The sequence below is a fragment of the Nilaparvata lugens genome, chromosome 7 (assembly GCF_014356525.2).
Source record: "Nilaparvata lugens isolate BPH chromosome 7, ASM1435652v1, whole genome shotgun sequence".
NCBI classification, from domain to species: domain Eukaryota; kingdom Metazoa; phylum Arthropoda; class Insecta; order Hemiptera; family Delphacidae; genus Nilaparvata; species Nilaparvata lugens.
The window spans coordinates 34200172-34225566 of NC_052510.1; the positions used below are offsets into that span (position 1 = coordinate 34200172).

General features: G+C 34.7%; 1 protein-coding gene across 1 annotated transcript in view; it reads right to left on the reverse strand.

The window, feature by feature from the left end:
• The window catches only part of LOC111051412 (E3 ubiquitin-protein ligase HERC2), a 258746-nt gene that overhangs the window by 73775 nt on the left and 159576 nt on the right, over window positions 1-25395 (reverse strand). Inside the window, exons 61-70 of the mRNA XM_039431914.1 lie at window positions 24850-24996; window positions 23011-23176; window positions 22297-22476; window positions 21124-21273; window positions 19582-19821; window positions 18246-18457; window positions 16640-16795; window positions 15267-15382; window positions 3486-3697; window positions 2760-2854 (exon numbers count right to left, since the gene is read on the reverse strand). Of these exons, the coding sequence (XP_039287848.1) occupies window positions 2760-2854; window positions 3486-3697; window positions 15267-15382; window positions 16640-16795; window positions 18246-18457; window positions 19582-19821; window positions 21124-21273; window positions 22297-22476; window positions 23011-23176; window positions 24850-24996 (1674 nt within the window). The remainder of the gene's footprint in view (window positions 1-2759; window positions 2855-3485; window positions 3698-15266; window positions 15383-16639; window positions 16796-18245; window positions 18458-19581; window positions 19822-21123; window positions 21274-22296; window positions 22477-23010; window positions 23177-24849; window positions 24997-25395) is intronic.

A 25395-nucleotide genomic window follows, 5' to 3' on the forward strand; every position in this document is an offset into this window, starting at 1 on the left:
TCTAAATAATATGCAAATTTGGAATACAGAAGTATGATAGTAGAGAATAGGGGTAGATCAGAGCGCACTTGCTTGCCAGATGTCTCCATTGAATGCCACTAATTTTATAGAGCACAAGTCTCTTTTTTGTTAATAATTGTACGTTTGAAAGATTTAAGTTTGAATTCAATAAATAATTTTCATAAGACTTAGTGAGGCCGTATTAAGGCGTAAGTCATACAGATATTTATTTATTCCCTTGGAGAGGACGACTTCGGCCACCAGAAAACCCAAGACGACGGAAAATTCGGATCGCCATCAACATCATGTGAATTTCGGCACATGAGTTACAGTTAACAAGAAGTTTATTTATCTAGGGCGCCCTCAGTGCTTCGAGTGAAACAAGATTTTAAAAAGCTAGCTCGTCAAAAGGTTATACAAATATTGAAATTAATATCAAACTTGCGCAAGTCTTAAAACGTACAAAAGCGACTTTACTAAGTAAGAACTATATATCAGATTTACATGTCTAAGTATGCACAGATGAAATAAATATTTAAATTTAAAGTTATAATTATATATGCTCACTCGATCATTAATTTTATTAGTAAATTATAAAGATATAAATGAAGCTCATGTTCACTGGATAAATTGATTTATCTAATTTCCATCAGAGGCCGAACCTTTAGCCTTGAGAAATATATGTTAATATATTTGAGATTTATAATTTATTAAATTAATTATCTATATTAACTTGGAAAGAAGGTATATGAGATTTTATTTGACAAGCAACAGCAAGTCGATAACTGAGCTGCATAGTCTAGATGCATAGGATTGATGATTTAAGAAGCACATGGTAATTTTTCGTGCTGGAAGCAAAAAGCCTAATAAGTGAGCTAATCTGTGATATTTTTTGATATATATTTGTTCCTATTTTAATTTTTATACTCGTTGCTGTATATACTTTGTCTAGATCTACACTTACTGATTGCTTAATATATGGTGAATTGAAATTTAAAAGGTAATATGAAAATTTGATAATATAAAATTTGAAAATTTATAACCCAGGCGCCACGTTAATTATTAGGGAACGACCCTCGAAATTTGAATAAACAACTACCACAGCATAACTCTTTAGCAGAGACATGAATTTATTTGAACTATATAAAAACAATGTAGCCTACATTACTTTAATAAAGACGCAGTCCAGCAATCAATAAATGTAGAACTACACATCTTTCCCAACTATATTGCTCAACTCCATGATTAAAACAATAAAGAAGGGAGGGGATCTAATGATACTTGTGAAATAACAACACAAGACAATTTTGAATCATTAGATAATTATAATGAAAATAAGCAAAAGGCAAATTCAAATTGACACTTTACAAAGAAACAAACGAGATATTCAATGTTGATTAAATATATCAAATGTCCTTTGAAATTTTGGTAATAAGTCTGTTAAACAGAACACCGAAATATGAAATATGATTTTACCGTTTATGAAATATAATAATAATGTTTATTGAGAGTCTCAATATTTAAATAGAATAATGCACAATAATACGACGAATCACAAAACCTAAACCCTATTTAAACAACAATAATACATGAAAATAACCAGTGTGGCAAACAAACAACAACTTAAAATTACACTAACCTTATATGTTGTATACCCCGCGGACCATGGCCTTTTCGCGCACTTTCAAACTGCTTACTTTACATTACAAATTATGAATTTTAATTATTTTTCTTTAATGGTGGTTTTGATGTGGTGGTGTTGATGTGGTGGTGGTTTTCCGGAAACAGGACTCCATTTCAGCCCCTAGGGCTGCGGGCTGTACGCTGCTCACTCCTCAGACATCTTATTCTTACCGTGGTTCACCGAAAAAGTGTCCTCGTGTTCCCAACTCCACGTGCTCGCCAACCCTTGAACCATTGTTCCTCCTTGGATCACTGCCCCAGTTGGTGCTGCCCCCTATCTGATGGCACTCCACTCACGCCTGGCGTCTGGCTGCCACCCTTTTGTCACTGGTCAGCGTCGGTTATTTCACCGTTAGACTTTTGACCATCATTGTTTCAACCTCTACCCCCCTTTGCCATAAGCTGGTTCCTTTATCGTACGTTTTGAGGCAGAAAGTTGCAAGTCGAAAACTATCTTGGCCTGGCTTGTAGCTGTAGAAAACCAAGGCCTGAGATGATTGTTACAATATTTGTTTATTCGTTGATATTTTGTGTAATATATTCGTATCAATTTATCAATTTGGTGTATCCTTTATTTATTTCCCTATCTCCATGCATGACCAATCTCGTTATAATCTATTTAGTTATCAGTATTGAAATATTATTAAGATTGCCGTCCGACTATATTCTTCACCAAATAAGTTGGTTAAGACAGCGATATACAGCATTGATTATCAAATCTTTGGAAATAATACATTCCAGAGATTTATATAAATTATCCAGTATTATTAAATACGATTTGAAGAATCTCAAAATTATAGCATCAAGTTGCAGCAGCGCAAATTCTCGCATCTGTATTTGCGGAATTCGACAAATCAGTCACAGAAATTGTGGACTGTTGGAGCAGCCGACGTCAGTAACCGGCAAGAGCAGAGAACTGCGGGAGCTCCTTGGCGAGCCAGTAAGAAATTGGTATTATTATTATTATTCTAAGAACCACAATAAGGGTTATATATTTTGTTATTCATGCTCTACCGACTGCAGCCAAGCAGGGCTACTCGTTATTGAAAGAAATAACATGACAAACTTTGCATTACCTTTTTTATAAACACATTCTGCAAGGAGTCTATGAGTGTTGGACTAAGAACTGTATCGACTCCACCAATTCCCAAACGTCCACAAGCACCATAACCTGTCGAATGAGACGAAACAGTTTACAAAATATAATTCTTATTTCAACTGTATATAACAATAGAGCAGTACACAGAAATTTGTTTCTAAGAGTGAAGTCACTCAACTGAATGGCCTTTGTTTTCTGACTAAGCTTATCTGAAAAGTGTCTAAAGAAGATGGAAAAATCAACTACTTCTGAATGCTTCAAACTTGAATTATTTTATTTCAATATTATAAAATTTAATATGATCAAGTTGAGAACAGTTCTACACCCAAGTGGTTTCAAAAAGTCAATTCTCTCTAACATAAATTCTAATCATACAAAACTCAATCGTTTTCAGGTTCAAGCAGAAATATTTATAAATATATCGACCTTATTGTTCGAGATATATTGATTTTTCGATATTTTTGAAAAACGTCAATAACTATCAAACTAACAGTCGAAATCTAATTTTAAGGATATGGTTGGAAACAGGAATTTCCAATAAGATTCATATGACGTACAGTCTTCAGCTGTTACACCTTTCGTGGGATACTGTGTATTTAATATAGATAAAAATATATAATACAGAGAGTACATGTACTGTTTATATAACCTCTAACATAATAAACGAAAAATAAGATGGAGGAGAGATGAAAAGGGTTGGTACCAGTGGCATAGACTTTGCCATCGCTAGTGACGGCCATGAGTGTTTGCTCGCCACCAACGAGTTGGATGGGTCTGAGTGCCGACAGCGCTTCGCACGGAGTGGGCAGTTTGACCTTTGCCCCCTCCACCCCACCCAGCTGACCTCGGTGGTTGTGACCCCATCCATAGATTGCTCCGCTGCCTCCCCACGACAGGCTCCAATCCTCCGGTTGCCTACAACCAAACATATTTGAAAATGTATTTGGTAAATATTAAGTTAGTTTATTTCATACAAGCAGGTAACCCGTGCTCCGCAAGGGTCCATTTTAAACGTGACAAACTGAAAACTTGATCGAGTAGAATCTTTAAGGGCCGGTTTCCGAGCTCGGGCTCGGGATCTATAAGTTCTGTACTTACAGAGTCCAGTACTAAAATAAGCTCTCGGGTCTAAATTGACTTTCTGAGTCACGATTTTATCTTCTAAACTCCTGAGTCTATCAAGTTCTCGACTTAAACGCAGTAAACGTCAGGGAAATTCACAATATTTTGCTGTTGTATTTTTTTTTTTTTTTTTTTTAAGATTACGTCCTAAAGACTCCAGTCATGGAGTATAAGACAAGTCATGTTATTACATAATAATTCTAACACTAAGTAGTTCAACCTAGTTTAGGTTTGAAAGGAATTCTTGTACACTATAAAAAGCTCTATCAACTAAATATTTTTTAATTTGTTTTTTGAAAATCTTCAAATCATCATTACTTTTCAAGATTTGAGGTAGCTTGTTATAAAATTTCCTACCAATATAATCTGGTTTTTGTTCAAATAGCCTACTATTGTGACCCATTATATGATAATCTGCTCTGTTTCGCGTATTATACTCATGAACATCTGAATTCTGGATCACACCACTCGTTTTCACATGCATTACAACTTCATATACATACAAAGATGGCACAGTTAATAGACCAAGCTTTTTAAATAAAGGCCTACAAGAGTCTAACCTATTCACTTTCTCTATACATCTGAGTGCCTTTTTTTGAATCTTAAACACCCTGTCCATATTTTGTTGAGATGAATTACCCCATACTAAAATAGCATACCTAATATGAGATAGTATAAGTCCATGGTAAGCAGTTAACAGTAGTTTTTTATCATTCAGCCTAGCAAGCTGCCGCAGGACAAATACCCCAGATGATATCTTATTACATATCCTCTCAATGTAAGGATGCCATGTTAATTTCCTGTCCAATAAAATTCCCAAGAATGCTACTTTCTCTTCTTGGTCTAATTCATTTTCCTCTACAAACACATTTATTTCTCTATCCTCTACTGAATTATATTTACTTTTGAATTGTAGGAATTGACATTTCTTACTATTTATTGTTAATTGCCTTTGCTTCAAGAATTGGACAATTGACTGTACTCCAGTAAAAGCATTTATTTCTAGACTATCTAATAAATAATTGTTAAAGATAAGCGATGTGTCATCAGCAAACAACAGAGCTCTGTGATCTTTTAACTCTTTTGGTAATTGGTTCACATACAACAGAAACAGTAAGGGACCCAGAATTGAGCCTTGAGGTACTCCAGCCTGGACCTCCAGTTTTTGAGATTTAATTTTTACTATTTCATTCCCATCCACCTTGGTAAGCTCAACACACTGGTTTCTACCTATGAGATATGATTCAAACCATTTTAGTTCTATACCATTCACACCTACAGTTTTTAGTATTTCCAATAATATTCTATGGTTCACACAATCAAAAGCTTTGGATAAATCAAGAAATATTGCGGCTGCCTTCTCACCTGAATCTATTATATCTATTAGTCTTTCAACAAGGGATACTATTGCAGTCTTAGTAGATTTCCCTTTCTGGAACCCATGCTGTTCATCACATATGAAATTAATTTCTTCCAGGTGCATCAATAGCCTATTTAAAACTACTCTTTCAAAAATTTTACTTATTACATTTAGAATACTAATGGGTCTATAATTTTCAACTCTTTCAGAATCCCCGCTCTTGAAAATTGGCAAAATTTTCCCTTGTTTCAGATCATCAGGGAAAATACCCTGCTCTAGTGAAGTATTAAGGAGATGCAATAAAGGGTCCAGTAATTCATTTTCACATTCTTTTAAAATTTTGCTTGAGACCCCATCCAATCCTACTGTTTTTTTGTTATTCAAATTTTTTATTATTCTTGACAACTCATCTCTTGATAATGGATGAAATTTAAATACCTTTTCAATTGGCTCAGCATTTAATGTAGTTGTATTACAAGTATTAGTGTTTAGTGACTTTTGGAGATTATATGCAACCTGTTGATAATACTTATTGAAAAAGTTACAAATGTCTATACTATCATCCATATAATTTCCATGTTCATCGATTATCCTAGGGACATTAGTAACTGTATCTTTTTGAGCTGCTCTCCTATTTCTATTAATTACCTCCCAAACAGCAGAGTTAAAATTGGTACTAGTTGTTAATATTTCAGCTGTTTTCTTACACTTAGCTTTCCTCACTTCTTCATTCATCTACTTTGTCCAATTTACTTTTTACTTTGACTTTTTTTATTGGACAGCATACACTAATGTGAAATCTTAGAGTATCAATGAATTGCTTATATTTGTAATTTAGGTTACAACTGTTATAAACACTACTCCAATTTTCTTGAAGCAGTTCCTGCTTCAAACAATTTATATTTCCTAGCTCATATTGCTGAATTTCTTTCACAAAAGTTTTTTTTTTGCTTGGATTCTGGCCCTGCAACTTAACATCTAAAATTTGATAGTTATGATCTGATAGATCTGAGCTACCTAACCTGACATTACAACCTTCTATATTTGTGAGGATATTATCAATAATTGTCTGTGAAGTTCGAGTTACTCTTGTATATTCGTGGACCTTAATTTCTAAATTATTCATATTAATAATATCTCTAATATCCTCTGTCATTTTATCCTGCCTGGCAAAATCGGTATTGAAATCTCCTACTACTATAACATTTGTGAAACGAGCGGTTGTAATTTCCAAAAGTGTGTGGAGCAGCTCACAAAATTTTTGCCAGTCTCCATTTGGTGACCTATAGATACCTAACACTGCTACCTCAAATCGATCATCAATTTTTAACCTTAGTCCCGTCACCTCTAAATCCATCTCAACAGAAAATCTCTTAACAAAATCCAGTTCATAAGTTTGGGTATGTTTAGCATTGCTAGTGAATATACATACACCACCACTTCTATGAGCTATTCTACAAAATTCTGATCTCAGTGAATAGCCTGGAATCCTAACTTGATTTATTTCCTTTATTTTTAAGCCATGCTCTGTGAAAATAACAATGTCAGGATCCTCCTGTTTAAGAAATACTTCTAATCTGTCAATTTTGTTGCGAAGATACTGAATATTTTGATGATAAATACTAAAAACCTTACCATTTTGTGCTACTCTATCTCTAGCATTTGTAGCTATTTCCCTTTCCCTGTTTTGAGCCAATTTACTAAAAAATCGTTATTTGTTTTTTTGACTGTTTTTAAACCAGAGGATTGCAAACGGCTTTCAATCAGCTCTGCCAATCTATTACAAAATATTACTTTGCCAGATCGATTTAGATGCAACCCATGATTAGTGAAGTTATGTCTTTTCAGCCTTTCATTTAGAAAACAAATCCCCAGTTGTTTAGAATTCTTATTTTTTAGGCTGTTGATTGTATTATGGATTGATTTGTTTGTCGAATTGATTGCTTCATTTAACTCTGGCCTATCAAACCTATTAGGAATAGTACTTATTATTAAGTTTGTTTTTTTGCTGAGTGGCACAATTTCCTTGATTTTTTCTGTTACTTGAGGAAGATGATTCAAGTTAGGTTCATTTATATTATTTGAGCCACCCAGTACAATTAGATAGTCATTTTCATCAAAGTCTTTAGTTTGTTCCCTAGCTGACTCTACAACTGCATTAATTGATGCACTTGGCTTGAAAAAACATTGGACATCAAATTTATTTTTCAATCTTTTATCAAGGAGATCACTGCAATCACGTCCATGACTGGACGTCAGTAGCAGAACTCTCCCTTTCCTATCTTTATTTCCCTCAGCTATATTTTTGGTTGCTGTCTCCAAAACCTCACTGTACGTTTTATTTTGACCATTTTCAGAGCATTTCCCATCATTTAGGTTGGATTCTATTTTTTTGCATTTGGACGGAGGTTCTATCATACATTTAGTATTATCAAATTTAGATTTTAGTTTCTTTATTTCCTCCGACATTAGACTACATTGATTTTTTAGATTTAGTATTTCTTTTTTATGGTCTTCATCTTGTAATTTTATAATCAGTTCCAAAGATTTAATTTCTTCTACCATCCCTAACCTTTCTTCCTCAGACGTTTTTAGAGTTACTTCTAATTGGTTTTTTAAATTAGTGTGGCTACTTTGTAGTTGAGCAACTTTTTCGGCTAAAGTAGTTTGAGGAACTGGGGTTTTTGGTTTTGGCGTTTTTGAATTTTGGTTTTGGGAACGCGTAAGTACTCCCGCAATGTTTACATTTCTATTAATAACCTTCGGTGTTCTATTTGAGCTCATCTTCCTATCTAAGAAATTATATTACTTGCAATAATAATAATTGATTTATAAATGATAGGATTTTAATTAGGTTATAATTTTAGTCAAGTAAACTATCTATGTTTATTTTTAAATCTCGAAAACCTAACCTCAAAATAACCTCTAAACGATGTTTGGCTTATAAAATAGAATTAAGAATTAAAATCTAAAACAAAATGATAAAACGTGATCAAGAAACAATTAATAATGAAATTAATACAAAATTTGTACTTATCCGTGACTATTTATAACACAAAATCTTCCAAAACCCAGGAGCGAAATTATGTATGACTTTCATTCACAAAACCTCAAGGTCAAAGTATTGGCATTGTTGGCAGTAGCTCCGAAGCTTTCGCAGAAGTAAGACGTTTTGTTGTAGCTCTCTTATCGTAATTATTATCAGTGCGATGGAATAGTCGAGTTTTCATGCTGTGCCTCTGATTTTTATTCTGTTTGAACTGTCTGTGTTATTCATCTACAAGTTATTTATTGCATATATATTATTCCGACTAACAAAATGAGTGCCTGTGCTGGATGCAAGTTTTCAATTAACCGATCAGCTAGAGACAAAGTGATATGCAGTCAATGCAATTCAATCTTTCATGGTAAATGTGTGGGTGGCGGTAAGGAATTGAGTGATGCCGAACTTGAGTTACTAATATCTACGTCTTGGTCGTGTAAGAGCTGTGTTTTTAAACTACGTTCACAAAGAAATAGTGAATCTGACACTACACCTGTTAAAAGTAGTAATAATAATTATTCTGCAGCTTCGCAGCAACCTATTACAGCAGAAATTTTTGAAAAGTCGTTGTTAGATTTTAAAAATGATATCCTCGATAGTCAGTCAAAGCTTGAGACGTCGCTTCAGTCTTGTCTTGATAAACTAATGTCGAACTCTGAGATTCTTGCTAAACAGAGTGAAATAATTAAGAATCAAGAAAACATTATTTTATCTTTGCGAAAGGAGAATCTGATTCTAAGGGAGAGTGTTGATTTCTTGTCTGATAAATTCGACTCACTTGAACAATATGGCCGAAGAAACACTTTGGAGATTCATGGTGTGCCGGTGTCGCGTGATGAGAACGTTACAGATCTAGTGATAGCAACGTGTAAGGCCGTCGGAGTAAATATAGGCGCCGAGGCAATTGACTGTTGTCACAGATTGAAGATGGGATCTGGTCAACCGACTCCTTGTATAGTTGCGAAGTTTGTTCGTCGTGACGTTGCGGATAGGGTGATCACCGGCAAAAAATCAGTTAAGAAACTTTCTACTCGTCATGTGGGGTTACCGTGTGATGATCAGCCTGTTTACGTCAACGTATCATTGACCGCTAAGCGAAGGAGAATTCTGAATATGGCTAAAAAACATCAAAGGGAACGCGACTTCAAGTATGTATGGGTTGACCGAACAGGGAGTGTGAGGATTCGCCCTGTACATAATGGGCAGGTTTTTGTTATTAATACTGAAAAGGAACTTGAGAACTTCATAAATGGATAAGATAAATAAGATTCATTGATTGCTATCGAGTGTTTTTTTTCCTTTTTATTAGTATAAGTCAAATCAAATCAAGTTTCATATCATATAAGTTTTGTTCTTTGTTATTTCTTTTTATCAAGTGCTCATTTTTCGCTTAATTAGTGTTTTTCTTTTTTACACAGTAATATTTATCTTGTTATATTTCAAAGATGTATTTCACTTGTTTTGTACTCACCTTAGCTTCACTATTTAAAGGGAAATAATTTTGTTTTTCTCTGATTGAGGGAGGAGAGAGTGTTCAGCATTAACTTAACGTATTAGCGTTTTTCTTCTTCACTCTAAGTCTAATTGGCCTTATGCTGACTATTCTAAATGATTCAGTGAAGATGATTATCGAGAAATGATTATTTTATCAGTGGTAACGGGAACAGCAGATACTATCTGTTGAAAATTTTAATTTTATAGTAAGCTCAAAGTTGTAACTGTGTTGAGCTTTTTGCAAGCTGATTCTGCTCACCATAGTCTTCCATTATCATTGTTATCTTTCTCTCTTGTTTTTGTCATTTGGTGCGCATTATTGATTTCTATTACTATTTGGCATCACGCTTCGGTATGAAGTATGTCACTATACTTCTATCTCGTCGGCTATATTTTGGATGTTTTGCTGCCATCTCCCATCTCAATCAACCGGTTTCTCTCTTGATTTTCTCCTTTGTTTTTTTTCCCTTAAATATCCTCTTAAAATTATTGGTTCATAATTATTGGCCTGAATTTTAATTCAAATTAATTTTTATGATTTTAATTTGAGAGTAGTAATTTTTTTTTATAAACTCTTTTTCATGACTAAGTTCCTGCTATAGTACGATCTGCAATTATTTATTAAAATACTAATATGACTTAAAGAATGCATAACTTATTTTGTTCTTATTATGACAGATATTGATCCATCAGTTTGTTTTCTGCCAGAGGCGTGGCGTGAATATGATTATATTCTTTTTTATCTTAAAATCTTCATTCTCACTCTGAGAATTTCAATCTCTTTCTGTATCTCATGCTTATCGATAACAGTATTATATAAAGATAGACCCACCTTTTCAATCATTACTGGGAGTTTACACTTTTTATTTGTTCTACCTGATTTTTTGTCTCTTCACTCATCTTAATGGTTCTGTGACCGCTAAAAGGTTAGGGAATTTTCTAAATTTTTATGATTTGAAATCTATAAATAGTATTCAAAACTCTAATTTTCGTACACTTGATTTAGTCCTCTGTAGTTTACCCGTCGTAACCCTAGAGCACGAACCCAATCCGCTGGTACCAGAGGATATTGAACATCATCCAGCTCTTAATATAAACTTGCTGAGTGATATTGCCGTGAAAAGACAATCACTCAATAATGCTCCTCCCGTCTTTGATTTCCGTAGAGCAGATTATTTTGCTTTATATAACATGCTTAAAGATTACGACTGGAGTGGCTTGTACGGAATTGATGAAGTTGATGCGGCTGTTGACTGCTTCTACAGTGTAATCTATGAATGTTTTAATGCCACGATTCCTCTTAAATCAATTCCACGTGAACGGTCCAAGTACCCGCCTTGGTTCACTCGCCAAATCATTGAAATGGTGAAGAGGAAGAACAAATGTGCGCGTAAAAAACGGTCTTCAGTTGGTTACATGGATGAATTTCTAAGACTGAGAAGAGAGCTGAAATCTCTTATTTCAGAGGCCTATCGGAATTATGTTATCAAGGTGGAATCGGATCTAGGATACAATTCAAAAAATTTTTGGAAGTTTGTTAATAATAAACACAAGTCTAATGGCTTTTGTGAGAGGATGTCACTGCATGATGAAAATTTTGTTGGGGATGATATTCCATCAGGATTCGCTAAATACTTTGGTTCTGTTTTTTCACCGGTCACGTCCTGCTATGATAAGGGTGAATCGCTTGATTTTGTTCATAATATTACAAGTGGTACCTTGGAAATATCGTCAATATCAGAGGATAGAATCAAGTCAGCAATTGATAGATTGAAGCCGAGGGTGGCTCCTGGGCCTGATGGTGTTCCTGCCTTCATTGTCAAGGGTTGTTGGGAGCTACTAATTGGGCCTTTGAAGTTCATCTTTGACTTGTCACTGAAAACTGGAGTATTTCCGAGCAGATGGAAGATCTCGAAGATAGTCCCTATATTCAAATCCGGTAGGAGAGATGAGATCATGAACTATAGACCAATAAGTATATTGTCAGTCTTTGCCAAAGTTTTTGAAAGATCACTTTATGATAGGATTCTTTGGTATTCACGCCCTATAATGTCTGAAAATCAGCACGGTTTTCTTCCTGGAAGATCAGTTGTAACAAATTTGTTGGAGTTCACAGTATCTGTCTCTAATGTGCTGGATGCTGGTGGGGAGGTTGATGTTATCTATACAGACTTTAGTAAAGCCTTTGATCGTGTCAATCACGGTGTATTATTGAAGAGACTATCTCAGCTAGGCTTCAGCACTGCATTAATTGAATTCTTCAGAAGTTATCTGTTTCAAAGAGAGAATTTTGTATCTGTGCAGGGAAGCATTTCGTGTGCTTACTTCAGTACATCTGGTGTTCCTCAGGGCAGCAATTTGGGACCCCTTTTGTTTCTGCTACTGATTAATGAGCTACCCCTCCAGATACCCAACTCCAGATGTTTGATTTTTGCAGATGATATGAAAATCTTCAGAGAGGTGAGAGGCTTGGACGATTGTTATTCCTTGCAGGCTGACATTGACAGGGTTGCATTGTGGTGCCATGAGAATAAACTTGAAATGAATGTTAAAAAGTGCAAATGTATGACCATCTCTAGGAAAGCTAATCCAATTTGTCATTCCTACTTGATTGAGGGTGTTTGCTTGGAAAGGGTTACAGTGTGCAGGGATCTGGGCGTTGTTTTCAGTAGTGCACTGTCCTTCTCAGCACATGTTGACCACGTCATAAGCAGGGCAAACAGGCTCTTGGGCTTTGTCCTGAGAAACTCTGCTAGTTTTAATAATGTTAATACTGTGATAACCCTGTATCAATCTCTGGTCAGGAGTGCTCTCGAGTATGCATCCATTGTTTGGAGTCCTTCCACTCATCTGGATGCATTGAGAATCGAGCGGGTGCAGAATAAGCTTCTCCGCTTCCTTTTCTACATGAAATTCGGAAGAGCATGTCCTCTGGGTTTTCCCTCTGGACGTTTGAGGTGCCTTTTCAATTTAGACTCTTGGGAACTAGGCGTGACAGGTTCTCGTTGCTTTTTGTTTTGTCACTGTTAAGGGGTACTGTCGATTCACCTAGTCTCCTCACAAGGATTGGTTTTCAGGTGCCCTCCTTCAATGTAAGAAGAGTTAGGACCTTTCATGTCCCAAGGTCAAGAACTTTGCATAATTATTGCTCTCCATTAAACAGAGCACTGAGGCTTTTCAATGATTTTTGTGATGGAGTTGATGTACATGGTCCTGCCAGTGAGGCTAGAAGGCGAATCATTGACGCTATTGTTCACTGAATACATCAATCTCAGTCTTTGGGATAAAGTCAGTTGCTCTGATGCTCTCTCTTATTTTTGGAAATATATTTTCCCATTATTTCCCCCCGTATTATAGGTAAATTCCCCCATGCCTATTATTATAGATATATAGTTACTATAGTATAACTCACTTACATTTTCTTTTGTTTTTTCTCTCTGAAGCATGCATTGTAAATTATTTTTGCAAATGAATCTGTTGTTCAATAATACTTGTCTCTCTTTCAAACTAGTAATTCTTAGATTAGTCTCACATTATTCTAACATTATTCTAATTTTTTCAAATTTACATGATTATGTATGTAACACTTATATTTTATTTAGTATGGCTTGACTTGTTAACCTCAATATTTTCTCTTCTTTGCTTCATAATAATGTTTTCCAATTTATTTATCAGTAGCTTTAAATTACATTCAACATAATTCAATTTTTGTATTATTATTAGTTATTTTTATTTTAATCAATCTCTACTTTCACATGCTTACCATTCACCATGCTTATATTTATACCATGTTATTTATACCTAATTGCTACACAGCACACACTGTATGAATTTGGTATCATAATATCATCTTCCGTATCTTTCATTGTATAACCATTTATTTTTCATTTCTTACATGTTCATTTTGTTGGTAAATAGTAGTGAAGACTGATTTGGGCGTAATGCCTGTAGTCTTCCTTGACATTGTAAATAAATAAATAAATAATTAATATGTTGAATATGACATTGAATAATAACATTCAGATTGGAATATAAATATAATTTAGGTATTCCATGACATCTATTTGGCTTTTTATCTACTCCAAAACAATAACTGAACTGTGTTTGCTCAGTTAAGTCTAGAACTTGAATTTAAACCCTACCCCAGTCGAGGGTTTAAAATCATGCTGTTTCAAGTCCTGGACTTAACGATTTTTGATAAATCCTTGACTCGGAAAGAGGCGAGAATCTAATTCAGTTCCTGGACTTATAAGCCCTTCACTCAGAAAGCGAAATTATAAACTTCAGGGCCTAACATGATCTCTAAACTCCAAAGTTTATTTAAGTCCTCAACTACGTTAACGCTTTGACTTGGAAAGCCAATTTTCTGACTCCAGAGTTTAAAGCCAGTTAAAGTCCAGAACTTGGCTAAATCCCGAGCTCGGAAACCGGCCCTAAGAGTTTGAAATAGGCCTATAACCATCCTCGGTTAATTGAGAATATGTATGCAAAATTTCAAGTTAATCAGTCCAGTAGTTCAGACGTGATGATACGTCAAACATAAATTTCCCATCCCGTACGTGTATAAGCTAGTTCTTTCCTTTATTATAGTATAGATTATTGAGCAAGTTGACAAGTTCTAAATATGTATGTAACTTACAACTATAAGAAATACTTTATGCACCCTAATAAAAATGTAACACAATATTAATCTTTCAAGCCTGATAGATGAGTTCAGCACAGAGAGAACAAACTTATTACAGAGCTGTCAATGTTTAATGTAGTGATAGTTTTACATATTCCTTATCAAATTTTCCTTTACTTTCATCCAACCAAATAGCAGGTTCTATCGTAGTTTTCTTGAGAATTTGAATAACAACATTCCTATAAATGAGTAGAATTTTGTAAGAACGACGTAGATCGACGTTTTAGAAATAATGATGTAGATGTGAGTTGAGGAAGAGCTAATGAAGAAAGGCAATTTTTGTCAGTATGGCTGGCAACATGAATGATACACAGTCGTCATAAATTGTTGTCACAGCTGTGATCACAGCGGAACGCTTCGAGCAAAAATTTCTGAGGTTAGGTTTTTGTATCTCTGAATTTATATGTTTATTTTTTCTCTGCTGCTCTATTAGATGCTAAATTATTTTTCTATCATTATAATTTTTAGTCTACCAGTAGTTTATTTATTGTTATTGGTTGTTTATTTTATGTCAGACGCCTCTCGCTGATGATGAACATGTGTATGTGTATATGTAAACATGACATGCATGTTCTACCGTTAGTGGCCATACTTAAAGGGAATAGAAATGATGATGATTTTATCGAATTGGTGTACCATAGAATAAACACATATTTCTTTCCACATTTGAGACAAATAAATCAAAATACTTACAGTTTGGTTTGCCTCAGCTTCAATGATATAAAACCATTGTCATGATGAGAATGGATAATATTATCGATAAAATAAATTATTTACCAACCTGTTCAACCATAGTAGGAGTTGTTCGTCATGCTCTTGCTTGAATATATTATGATTTTCGTGATCATTCTTCCCTTCACCTGAACGAGGTGTCACCTCAGATATTTTTTTCTGAACCTAGATAAAAAAAAACATTCTATAGAATCGTCATGTTCAGTTGAACAAAAAATAACAGTAATAACTTTTTTAATAGGTAGTTGTTAGGAGATTTTTCATATTATAATATAATTTTAGATGGTTTTGTTGATATTCATAAGAGTACGGGGCAGTATTTATGACTACCAGCTTCAGAAGCAATACAATGATCACCATTAAAATGAGAAATTACATGTTTTGATCTTTATACCGTTTGCTATATTTTATAATTCTATGATTTATTTTCAATAAAATCGTCTTTAAATAAAACGTTAATCATTAATAGAAAAGCTTTAATACTGCTGGCTAAAAGTCAATGACTTCCACCAAGATACAACACGTCTTATTTTCAAATTCAATTCAATTCATTTGCTATAAAAGTAATTAAACAATACTTTACATACCTACTATATATAAAGAATGTTCTGAAAAAAGGTGCCCATAAGTCAGAGCGTGATTCCTCACATCAAAAGATGAAAAAAGTTTTAATTAACATGGGTCCGAAAATGCTTGGTTACCAAGTTATACAGGATGAAAGATTTCATCTGAATTTCAGTTCCACTACTGAAACGAAGCCCTACGGGTATTTGTTGGCTGTTAATTAAGATGTACAATGTAGCGTACTTTATGTAAAATGAACTGAAAAATTGAATGAAACGTTTCCAGACTTTTATCTACAGTAATTTTTAAGATATGTGACGAAATACGCGAAACTTGGTCCCGAAAAACAAGTTCCTTTGAGGTTTGAAGCAGATTTACTATGTTAAATGTACAATAAACACATAATATTTTTTGCAGAACTTGTAGAGAATTTAATTTAGAAGAGAAAGATGTAAAATAAGTCTATGATAGATAAACGCAACATTAAAAAAAAATCCGTAATTACATGAAACACGCATGAAGCATGAAAAATAGACAAAATCTGTTAAGCTCTCTGCTACAAATGCAATATTAATGATTATATTTTTATAGGTTGCGTTTGTCTATTATGAACTTATTTTTCATTTTAATGGGCTTATGGGCACCTTTTTTCAGAATACCCTGAATACTATCAACATTAAAATGTGCCACTACCGGCAAAAAACAACTTGTCCGCCGGCAGTAAGTTCAAACAACTATGATAAAAATATCAAAAGTATGAAATATGAAAACATATTCCACTGCAATGAATATTACAATACTTTTTTCAGAGAGATCAGCAATATTGAAAATGTATGATAGAATATAGATATATCTTACCTCCAAACAAAATGGAGCTGGAAGAGCGGTTCTGTGGATAAGAGCCGAAGCAGTCCTCATAGCCATGCAGTATCGGCGGAACCATAACCATTTATGGTTCTCAACACAATAAGGTAGTGAGTCAATATTCAAATCACAAGCTAGCGCAACCAAAGCCTAAAAAACAAACGAAATAGAATATGATTTATTAACATGTAATTTTATTTTCAAGTACATAAAATTGAATAAATTTTGTGGAGCTAAAGGAAAAAATAGTGAATAATAGGAAGCAAATTAATGTTATTTGCCATGAAAAGTATTATATTCATATTTATAAAATAAATATTCTCAATTACAATTTGGCACTACCATATTGTGGCACTGAGTTTGAACAACTAGGTATGATAAACATGTCATACATAAACATATAAACATATGATAAACATATGATAAACCTGTTGCCTCCATGAATAAAATTATTTATTTATTTATTTATGTCAAAAGAAAAAATCTGGTGTGGCGCACTCACACAACTTTCCTTGCCGTTATGAAAATTGATCACCTGACGCCAGTGTATGCCAGCGCATCTCAAGTCTACTATTCAAAGATCTGCCAGCTGGTGACAGGACAATAACGCTGGAGACACACGAAGTCTGCTATCTCTTCATAGTGAATGATTTAATAGAATCAGCAGTTGCCAACAGTTTGCATTATTGAATAAACACATTTTCTCGAATTTCAAGCTTATTTCCAATTTTAGGTGGAAATGTCACTGAACATTAATTGTAGTGATTTTTATGCTTATTCTTTATCACTTGAAATTTTTTGTTTAAATTGTATCTGAAGCCTGATAATTGGAAATCTAAAATCACAATTTGCATTGATGGTGCGGAGCTCCTGAAATTTTTACAGATATGGGACTTGTGGCAGTTGATAGAGCTTATCAATGACTATTTTCGGTATAAATTTGATCAAAATCGTTGGAGCCGTTTTCGAAAAAATCGCGAAAAACCCTGTTTTTGACAACATTTTTGCCATTTTAGCCGCCATCTTAAATTGGATTTGTTCGAAATTGTTCGTGTCGGATCCTTATAGGGGAAGGACCCTAAGTTCCAAATTTCAAGTCATTCCGTTGATTGGGAGATGAGATATCGTGTACACAGACGCACATACACTCATACACACACACACACACACACACACACACACACACACACACACAGACACACTCACACACACACACACACACACACACCAATACCCAAAAACCACTTTTTTGGACTCAGGGGACCTTGAAACGTATAGAAATTTAGAAATTAGGGTACCTTAATTTTTTCCGTAAAGCTTAAAAAAAGAAGAGGTAATGATTCAATTATTATATTTTTGAGAATCGATAAAGAGAAGAGAAGGAAAGAAGAGGTAATCATTTAATTATTCTCTTTTTGAGAATCGATAAAAAGGAGAGGTAATGATTCAATTATTAGATTATCGAGATTCTAAAAGAATGAGAGGAGGAGAGGTGAGATAGCGGTGAATAGATAGAGGTGAATTATTCTAGTTGAAGAAATAGCAGCAACGTTTTAGTAACTATGATTTACGGCAGTATGCTAAATAACAGAAAATCTACCTTGAAAAATGAACTATGCATGAGATGTTTTCCCCCTTCAACTGCAGGATCTTCGTACTTGTACTGCCTGAGCAGAGCGAGCGGCAAACCCCGCAGCAGGTTCGGAAGTGCGCAGTCCAATTGATCAGCTTGAAAAAACGACGAGAAGTCAACAATGCGGGAGCTCATCAGTTCCCTCAGTTTCTCCAGGCACCACATTCTGTCAGCAGCACCTGCATTCAAAACAAAATCATCTTGGTAACATACTTTACTGAATATATTACAAATCTTCATGAACAACAGAGTAATTCACGTCAAAAATTTAATGTCTGATAAAATGAAGAGTGTATTTGAAAGGTTGGGATGAGTGGGCGGTATTGAATAATCATTATTGATAATTGAAATGACAAAGGATCAGGAATAAGTGGGATAAAACAGTAAAATATCTACCTCCAATTGGCTAGGATTTCATATTCCAATTTGAAGACATTCCGCCGTGCGTGACCTGTCCCTACAGAAAGTTTCGTTTGTTTAGGCTTGTTAGGCTCGTAGAATGTGGTGATAATAGAATGTGGAAAAGTGAAATCTTAAACTCATTCTTTTTTGAAACTTTTATTTGTAAAAATTTGTGAGAAGACAGTTTTGGGCTATGCCTGTTGTCTTCTCCCAATCATATAAATTATAATTATGATTTGTGTCAATGAAATAAATAAATGAATAATGAGATCATTTCAAGCATGAAACTCATTGATGTGAATAACAAATTATAAATCAAAATTTCTCAAGTATTGTGAAAATAATTCCATATTCAATAAATTTTATGATACAAACCCAATTTTTGAAAAAAATCTATTTGAGAAATTTTAATTTTTGTTTATTTAGGCTTATAGACTGTGGTGATACTGGGATCACCACTGGGAAAAAATTATCAAAAATTGAGTAAGGGGGAAGAAAATTCAGAGCATTACGCACTTTCCAATAAACCTTTGGGAACAAACATCAACAAAGAAGCATCATTAATTAAAATATAAATAGTTTATGGGAGTGCTTACAAATCATTCCACCAATTTGCGAGCACTCTCATAATGCTAGTCCACGCTATCGCGCAGTCGTTGGCCAAGTGGCTTGCCTAGTGGCAGTCCTGGCGACGTTGGTCTTGACATCTAAACAGCAATGTGACTATTATGTTGATGCTCGGCTGGCAATTCGTCTTCACTCGACAAAAATCGGAGCGTTGGCAAGCGAAGGCGAGCGCTGGAAAAGCAGACATACACTTTCGCGCTCGTTGTCATTCGGACGCATTGGGCGATAGTGTAGGGGCAGGAATTAATTGTAGAGAGAGAAAGGCTTTACTGACCAAGCCAGCTGATCTGAGCACAAATGGCGAGGGCGGCAGCAAGCCTTGTGATGAGGATGCGATGCGGCGCCAAAGGCAGACACGGCTCTAGCAGACAGGTGACCAACTCGACGGACGGCTGCGACAGGATGTCCCTGTCAGAGCACTGCGCATGCGCACCCATCACCGGGTAGACCGTGAAGCGCCATCCCCAACCGTTCACCGCGCTGTCCGACTTGAACTTCCAGCGCAGCTCGTCACCTAATCCACCAACACACAAAACATACCTCTATTATTAAAACATTTCATTTTTTAAAGAATTCCTCCGCTTCAAATAACAGTTATATTTCACCTGCTTTTGATGTATTGCTCCAACTTCAAATTTATTTTATCAAATTTAAAATAATACAATGTATGATTTGTAAATAATAGACAAGTAAAAAATACACGCTAAGATTTCAATCAACACATAAATTCTTGAACTAAAAATAACACGTTTCCAATCTGACAAGTACAGCAAAGCCTAGGTTTGTGCGCTGGCATACGTAGTATTACACTGATACAGTTTATAACGAAAGGGAAAAACACTGTTAAAAAACACACAATCAAAAAAGGAAAAATGTTCGTGAACGAGAGAAAGAAAGAGAAAGAGATAGAAGGATGAAAGGAGAACGAGAAAGAAAGAAAATTTTGAAAAGGTGTGTATACAGTAGTTTTTAATTACCACAAGATTTAGATGGAAATAAATAGAGAATTCATTTATTCAAATGCTAATTAATATATAATTATTATTGAACGAAAATCCTAAATAAATGCTGCAAATCACCCCGAAGACCTCTGCTACTGCAGACATTGACAACAGGGCTAACAGCTAGATGGAAATTCGATGAGAACTACTATCCAAAAATTAGTAGTAGTTAGTTTATTTGGATAGTAGTTCTCATCGAATTTCCATTTAGCTGTTTGCCCTGTTGTCAATGTCTGCAGTAGCAGAGGTCTTCGGGGTGATTTGCAGCATTTATTTAGGATTTTCGTTCAATAATAACCACAAGATTTTATTGAATTCACCCTGCAATTTTATCCAATTCTCTATTACTCGTAAAATTGACTTTGATGTTTTTGAGGACATTTTCCGGACAATAATTGATTAATTTACGGCATATACGACCGAATTACTTCCTACATATATGTAGGTCTGTTCGTGGCACAGGAAAAATGGTGGGCGAACGAAAACTGTACTTTTTACATGAGATGTGAACAGATTTCTATTTTTATTCATGTATACAATTAAATTCTCTACAAATCCTTTATTGCACCCATAACACTAGTAATATTTTAAAGTGTTATAAATAACGGCAATTATCTATATCTACCTCACCTGACAGTGTGTCAGAAGTCTAATACAGTAAATCTAGAAAATAATACTAATCTACTACTACTACTACTACTACTCAAGAGGTTAGATAAAAATTATAATACTTTGACCAGAACAGAGGATGATTTCATTGATGAGCTCAATTCGATAATGCTAGCAAAGGAGAATAACAAGGTAGGGAAAGTGACCTGGAATGTGAAGAGGGGCAGACCAATCACTCCACTCGCGGCCAAAGCGAATGCAGATGGTTTTGCCAGAGCCGTCCATTATGGTGAGAGGATCATGGCGTCGCTCAGTGGAGCACTGTCGGTCGAATTCCACTCTCAACGACTCGGCTCCTGTTCACACACAATTATTGCTTTCAAATTAATCATTCCTAAACGAATGTTTTGACTCAGTAGTCATTCCAGTGTATTTATCTAGAATATACTCAAAAAATTACATAATCAGATAATTCTTGCATATAATGATTGCTTTTATAATAATTGCACAAGCAATTATTGCTTTCAAATTAATCATTCCTCAACGAATAATTTGACTCAGTAGTTGTTCCAGTGTATTTTTATCTAGAATATAATCAAAACATTACATAAACAGATAATTTGTGCATATAATTTTATATCAATAGATCAATTCCAATAAGAAATTTTCTTGATTTTAAATTTTAGAATTTCTTTATTTTTATAGGTCAATAGATCAATTCAAATTACATTACCTATTTTAAATTTTAGTGTTTCTTCATTTGTAATCATTTTCTTCCATATTGTTTCTAGAATGACAATTTTGAAAAACTAGATAACGCGCATGAAAATCTGAACAAGGTGAATACAATCAGATAATGGACTGCCGATATAGATCAAAGGAAATATTTCAAAGCCATGAAATTATTATTAGAAGCTATATTGTTACAATAATCTATACTGAAACAAATGATCTCCTAGTTCAAAACTCAATTCAAAAGTGGATTTGAAAGAGCAATGTGGAGAAAATTTTGTTTCATGATGAGTCAATATTAAAATATATTGGTAAAACGGATCTTGAATTTGAACGATCCTCCTTACAGAAAAGTGTAGAAGAAGAAAATATCAATTTTTATTTTTCAAATTTATTCGTTCATACGAAATATTTCATTAAATTTTAACTAAATGCATTGGGATATAATGCATTTATAATGATTAGGGATCCAGAGTTGCATCCGACTGAAAATTAGAGCTCTGGACAGAAAACGATGGAAAGCTGCCTACCAATCAAATGATTGAAGCTAAACAAGAAGATAATTAGTTTATATAAACTATAGTAAGTAGTAAACTTTACTAAGTTTATGTAAACTATTTTTTATAGTGGAATAAGTAGTGATTTACCAGGAATTTTGACATGTCCACTGGAGGCGACAAAATCAGTAAAGGGGTGACTGCTCTCTTGGACGACTGGCGAGGGAGAATTGTTGGAAGCGCTTGTGTTGCCCATTGCCACGTCTTCCAATTCAGTGACACACAGCTCAAGCAGCATACAGGCTACACTATTGTATTCTTTGGCCATACCTGTCAATTAAAACACCATCATTATTATACATGCATGCTTCTGCAGGTGGGTGGTTAAGCCTAGTTGTATTGTGTAACATTCACAATCTATGTATTATCTTTCAGGTATGAAATCTTTCATACCAGAGAGACCTAATTAACACAAGCTGGGATTGGAAAGTGTTATTCATTGACAAAGATAATGTTAAATTATTATTTAAAAAAATTAATCGAAATCGTTTGCAGTTATTTCGTTCTGTTGTTTTATTTTTCTATTACCGAAACCTCCAGGTCAAATTAAAATATATTATAAATAACCTATTCTTGATCCAGTTGTGAAACATGATACATGTTTGATAGTTTAAGCTAGCAAGTAACTGCAAGAATCGTGATTTGTCAAAGAATCAAGTTATATATTTTTTAAATCTTAGGCACATTTGCAAGTAAACGAATGCTGGAATAGTTCACTATTTGTGGACCGGAATTATTGACACGGTCTTGAATAATGAATGATTTCAGGAACATGATAGAGACTTTTCAATCGCCTGAACATACCAATCAAGACTCCTGTAATAGTGTCTTTGGCTTTATCACCGGCTCGACCAGCCACCGCTAATTTGAGCAGGTCCACCATGACACGAGCATCATTCAGGCCGAGCAGAGATGTGAAGTCATCCAAAGACATCACTGGTGCATCGTTGGCCTCCATCAGTCCCAAAGCCTGTTAAGTTCATTATAGTTACTATATACACTATACAATGCAATTAATTTATGATTGAAATAAATTTAACTTTTGTACTACTAATTTACACTTTTATCCAAGTTATATTCTTTCTCTTCTTTAGTACCGCGTGTGGCAGCAAAACTTCCTTTTTAAAGTGAACGCTATTCAGTCAGCTGATGTCGTAGTAGAGCAAATTTGGTTTCGTTAGAGAGGTCAGATCATAAAGTTTTCTTCCCGACATGTTCATTTGCCATCAGGCATTGGAGCAATGAGAAGCGTGCATTTGTCGTTAAGATTTATTTTTCGAGCGGATGTTCTGTGATCACAACCTAGCACGCATTTCGAAATCGCTTTAATTTAGCCCTTTTGGCTACTGTCCCGGACCGAAAATCAATTGTTACGTGGGTCACTACGTTAAGACAAACTGCAAGTGCAACAAAACGAAGAACTAAAGTCCCTCGGCCCATTAGGTCACCTGGAAACATTGAGGGAGCGAGAGTTTCAATGTCGAGATCACCACAGCGTTCCGCGCGCAAACATGCGTCTGCTCTTGGACTTGGACTTTCCGATCGTTGTGTGAGACGAATTCTTCATGATGATCTTAATTTCCATCCATACAAGAAGGCAATTGTGCAGCAACATTCTGAACGTGACTTCAATTGAGGGAGCACTTTCAAGGACGTCTCATCTCAATTAGGAGCGATTTGGAGTGGCCAGCCCGATCTCCCGATTTGAACCCTTGTGATTTTTTTCTATGGGGGTTTTTGAGATCCCTTGTTTATTTGAACCTTCCAAGGACCCTACAAGATTTTAAAACCAATATCAGGGTAGAAATTGCTAACATAACGTCTGCAATGCTGGCAGGAGTCATGATAAACGCCAAAAATCGGTTTACTCAGTGTATGGAGAATGGGGGACGTCATCTACCTGATTTGATATTCAAAACTAATTGAAACAAAACTTTATATATGTATATATGTGTGTCTACATTAAAAAAATAAATACAAACTTTCTGGCCTATACAAAGAGTTTTTTCACTTCTAATAATAATAATAATATCGAGTGACCTGGCTGGCTCAGGTCTGGTGTCAGAGTTTTCAGGTAGCAACTGATCAATTTCAGGGCCTCTGACATGACCTAACGACTGCTTTTTAGGCAGCCGGGACCGACGGCTTAACGTGTCCATCCGAAACACGGGAGTGGCCCGAGAAAATATCTTGCCATCACATTAAATCACATTTTCACTTCTAAAAAAAGGAAGTTTCGCTACCGCAGCCTGTAGTATTTCTGTCCAGTATACAAAGTGGTAGTAGTAGAGCTTGAACTTGATAAATCACTTCAAGATAATGCGACAAATGAGAAAAAGCTGTAGCTGCTTCCTAGAAGAGATACATGATATTTAAAAGTGAGTAGTTACAAAATGAGTATTATATGGATAAAATAATATTATAAATATTTTCATTCATATTTCATTTCACGATATGAAATTCAAGAAGAATGGATGGATATTGGTGAATTAAATCGACACAGAAAAAATTATAAAAAGCTCGAACTATTCCCAGAAAATATTTTTCTATATTATTATTATTATTCGAGAATGTGTAAAATTGACAACATGGTTGTTTTCGCATTTAGTTTATTTGCTCTACTGTGGAATGGGGTAAACAGACCTGTGGATTGGTTTTCATGGTGGCTGCAATGACGCTCATCGCACTGGCAGACATCTTGGATGCTCTTGACGACACACTGGCTGAGCTTGACAGAGAGGGAAACGCCGCCAGTGGACTGTCGTTCTCCTCCGGTGAAGACTTGCTACTCTAAAAAGCACAACAACACAAAATGTTACTAGATGAGAAAACATTCTAAAAAAATTATCAATTTCGATTTTCATGATTTTTGTATTTATGGTTAGGTACATTGATTCAGTTCCCAATAAAAATATATGAAGTATAATGATAATCAAAGCACTGGTTAAACTTGTTCCTCAAGCTTATTTATAATCCAAGCACTCATACTTATTTGCATTGAAAGTCATAATATTATACAATCTGATAAATGAAAATAAATAAACTATTTATTGTTACCTGCGTCCATAATGATGTTGTCATATACCAATGACATTAACTCATTGACAACAGACCTGTGGACATTATGTTATTAATCCAACCATTAATATAACTATGGAACTTTTGAGCATCTTGTAAAATGTAATCAAT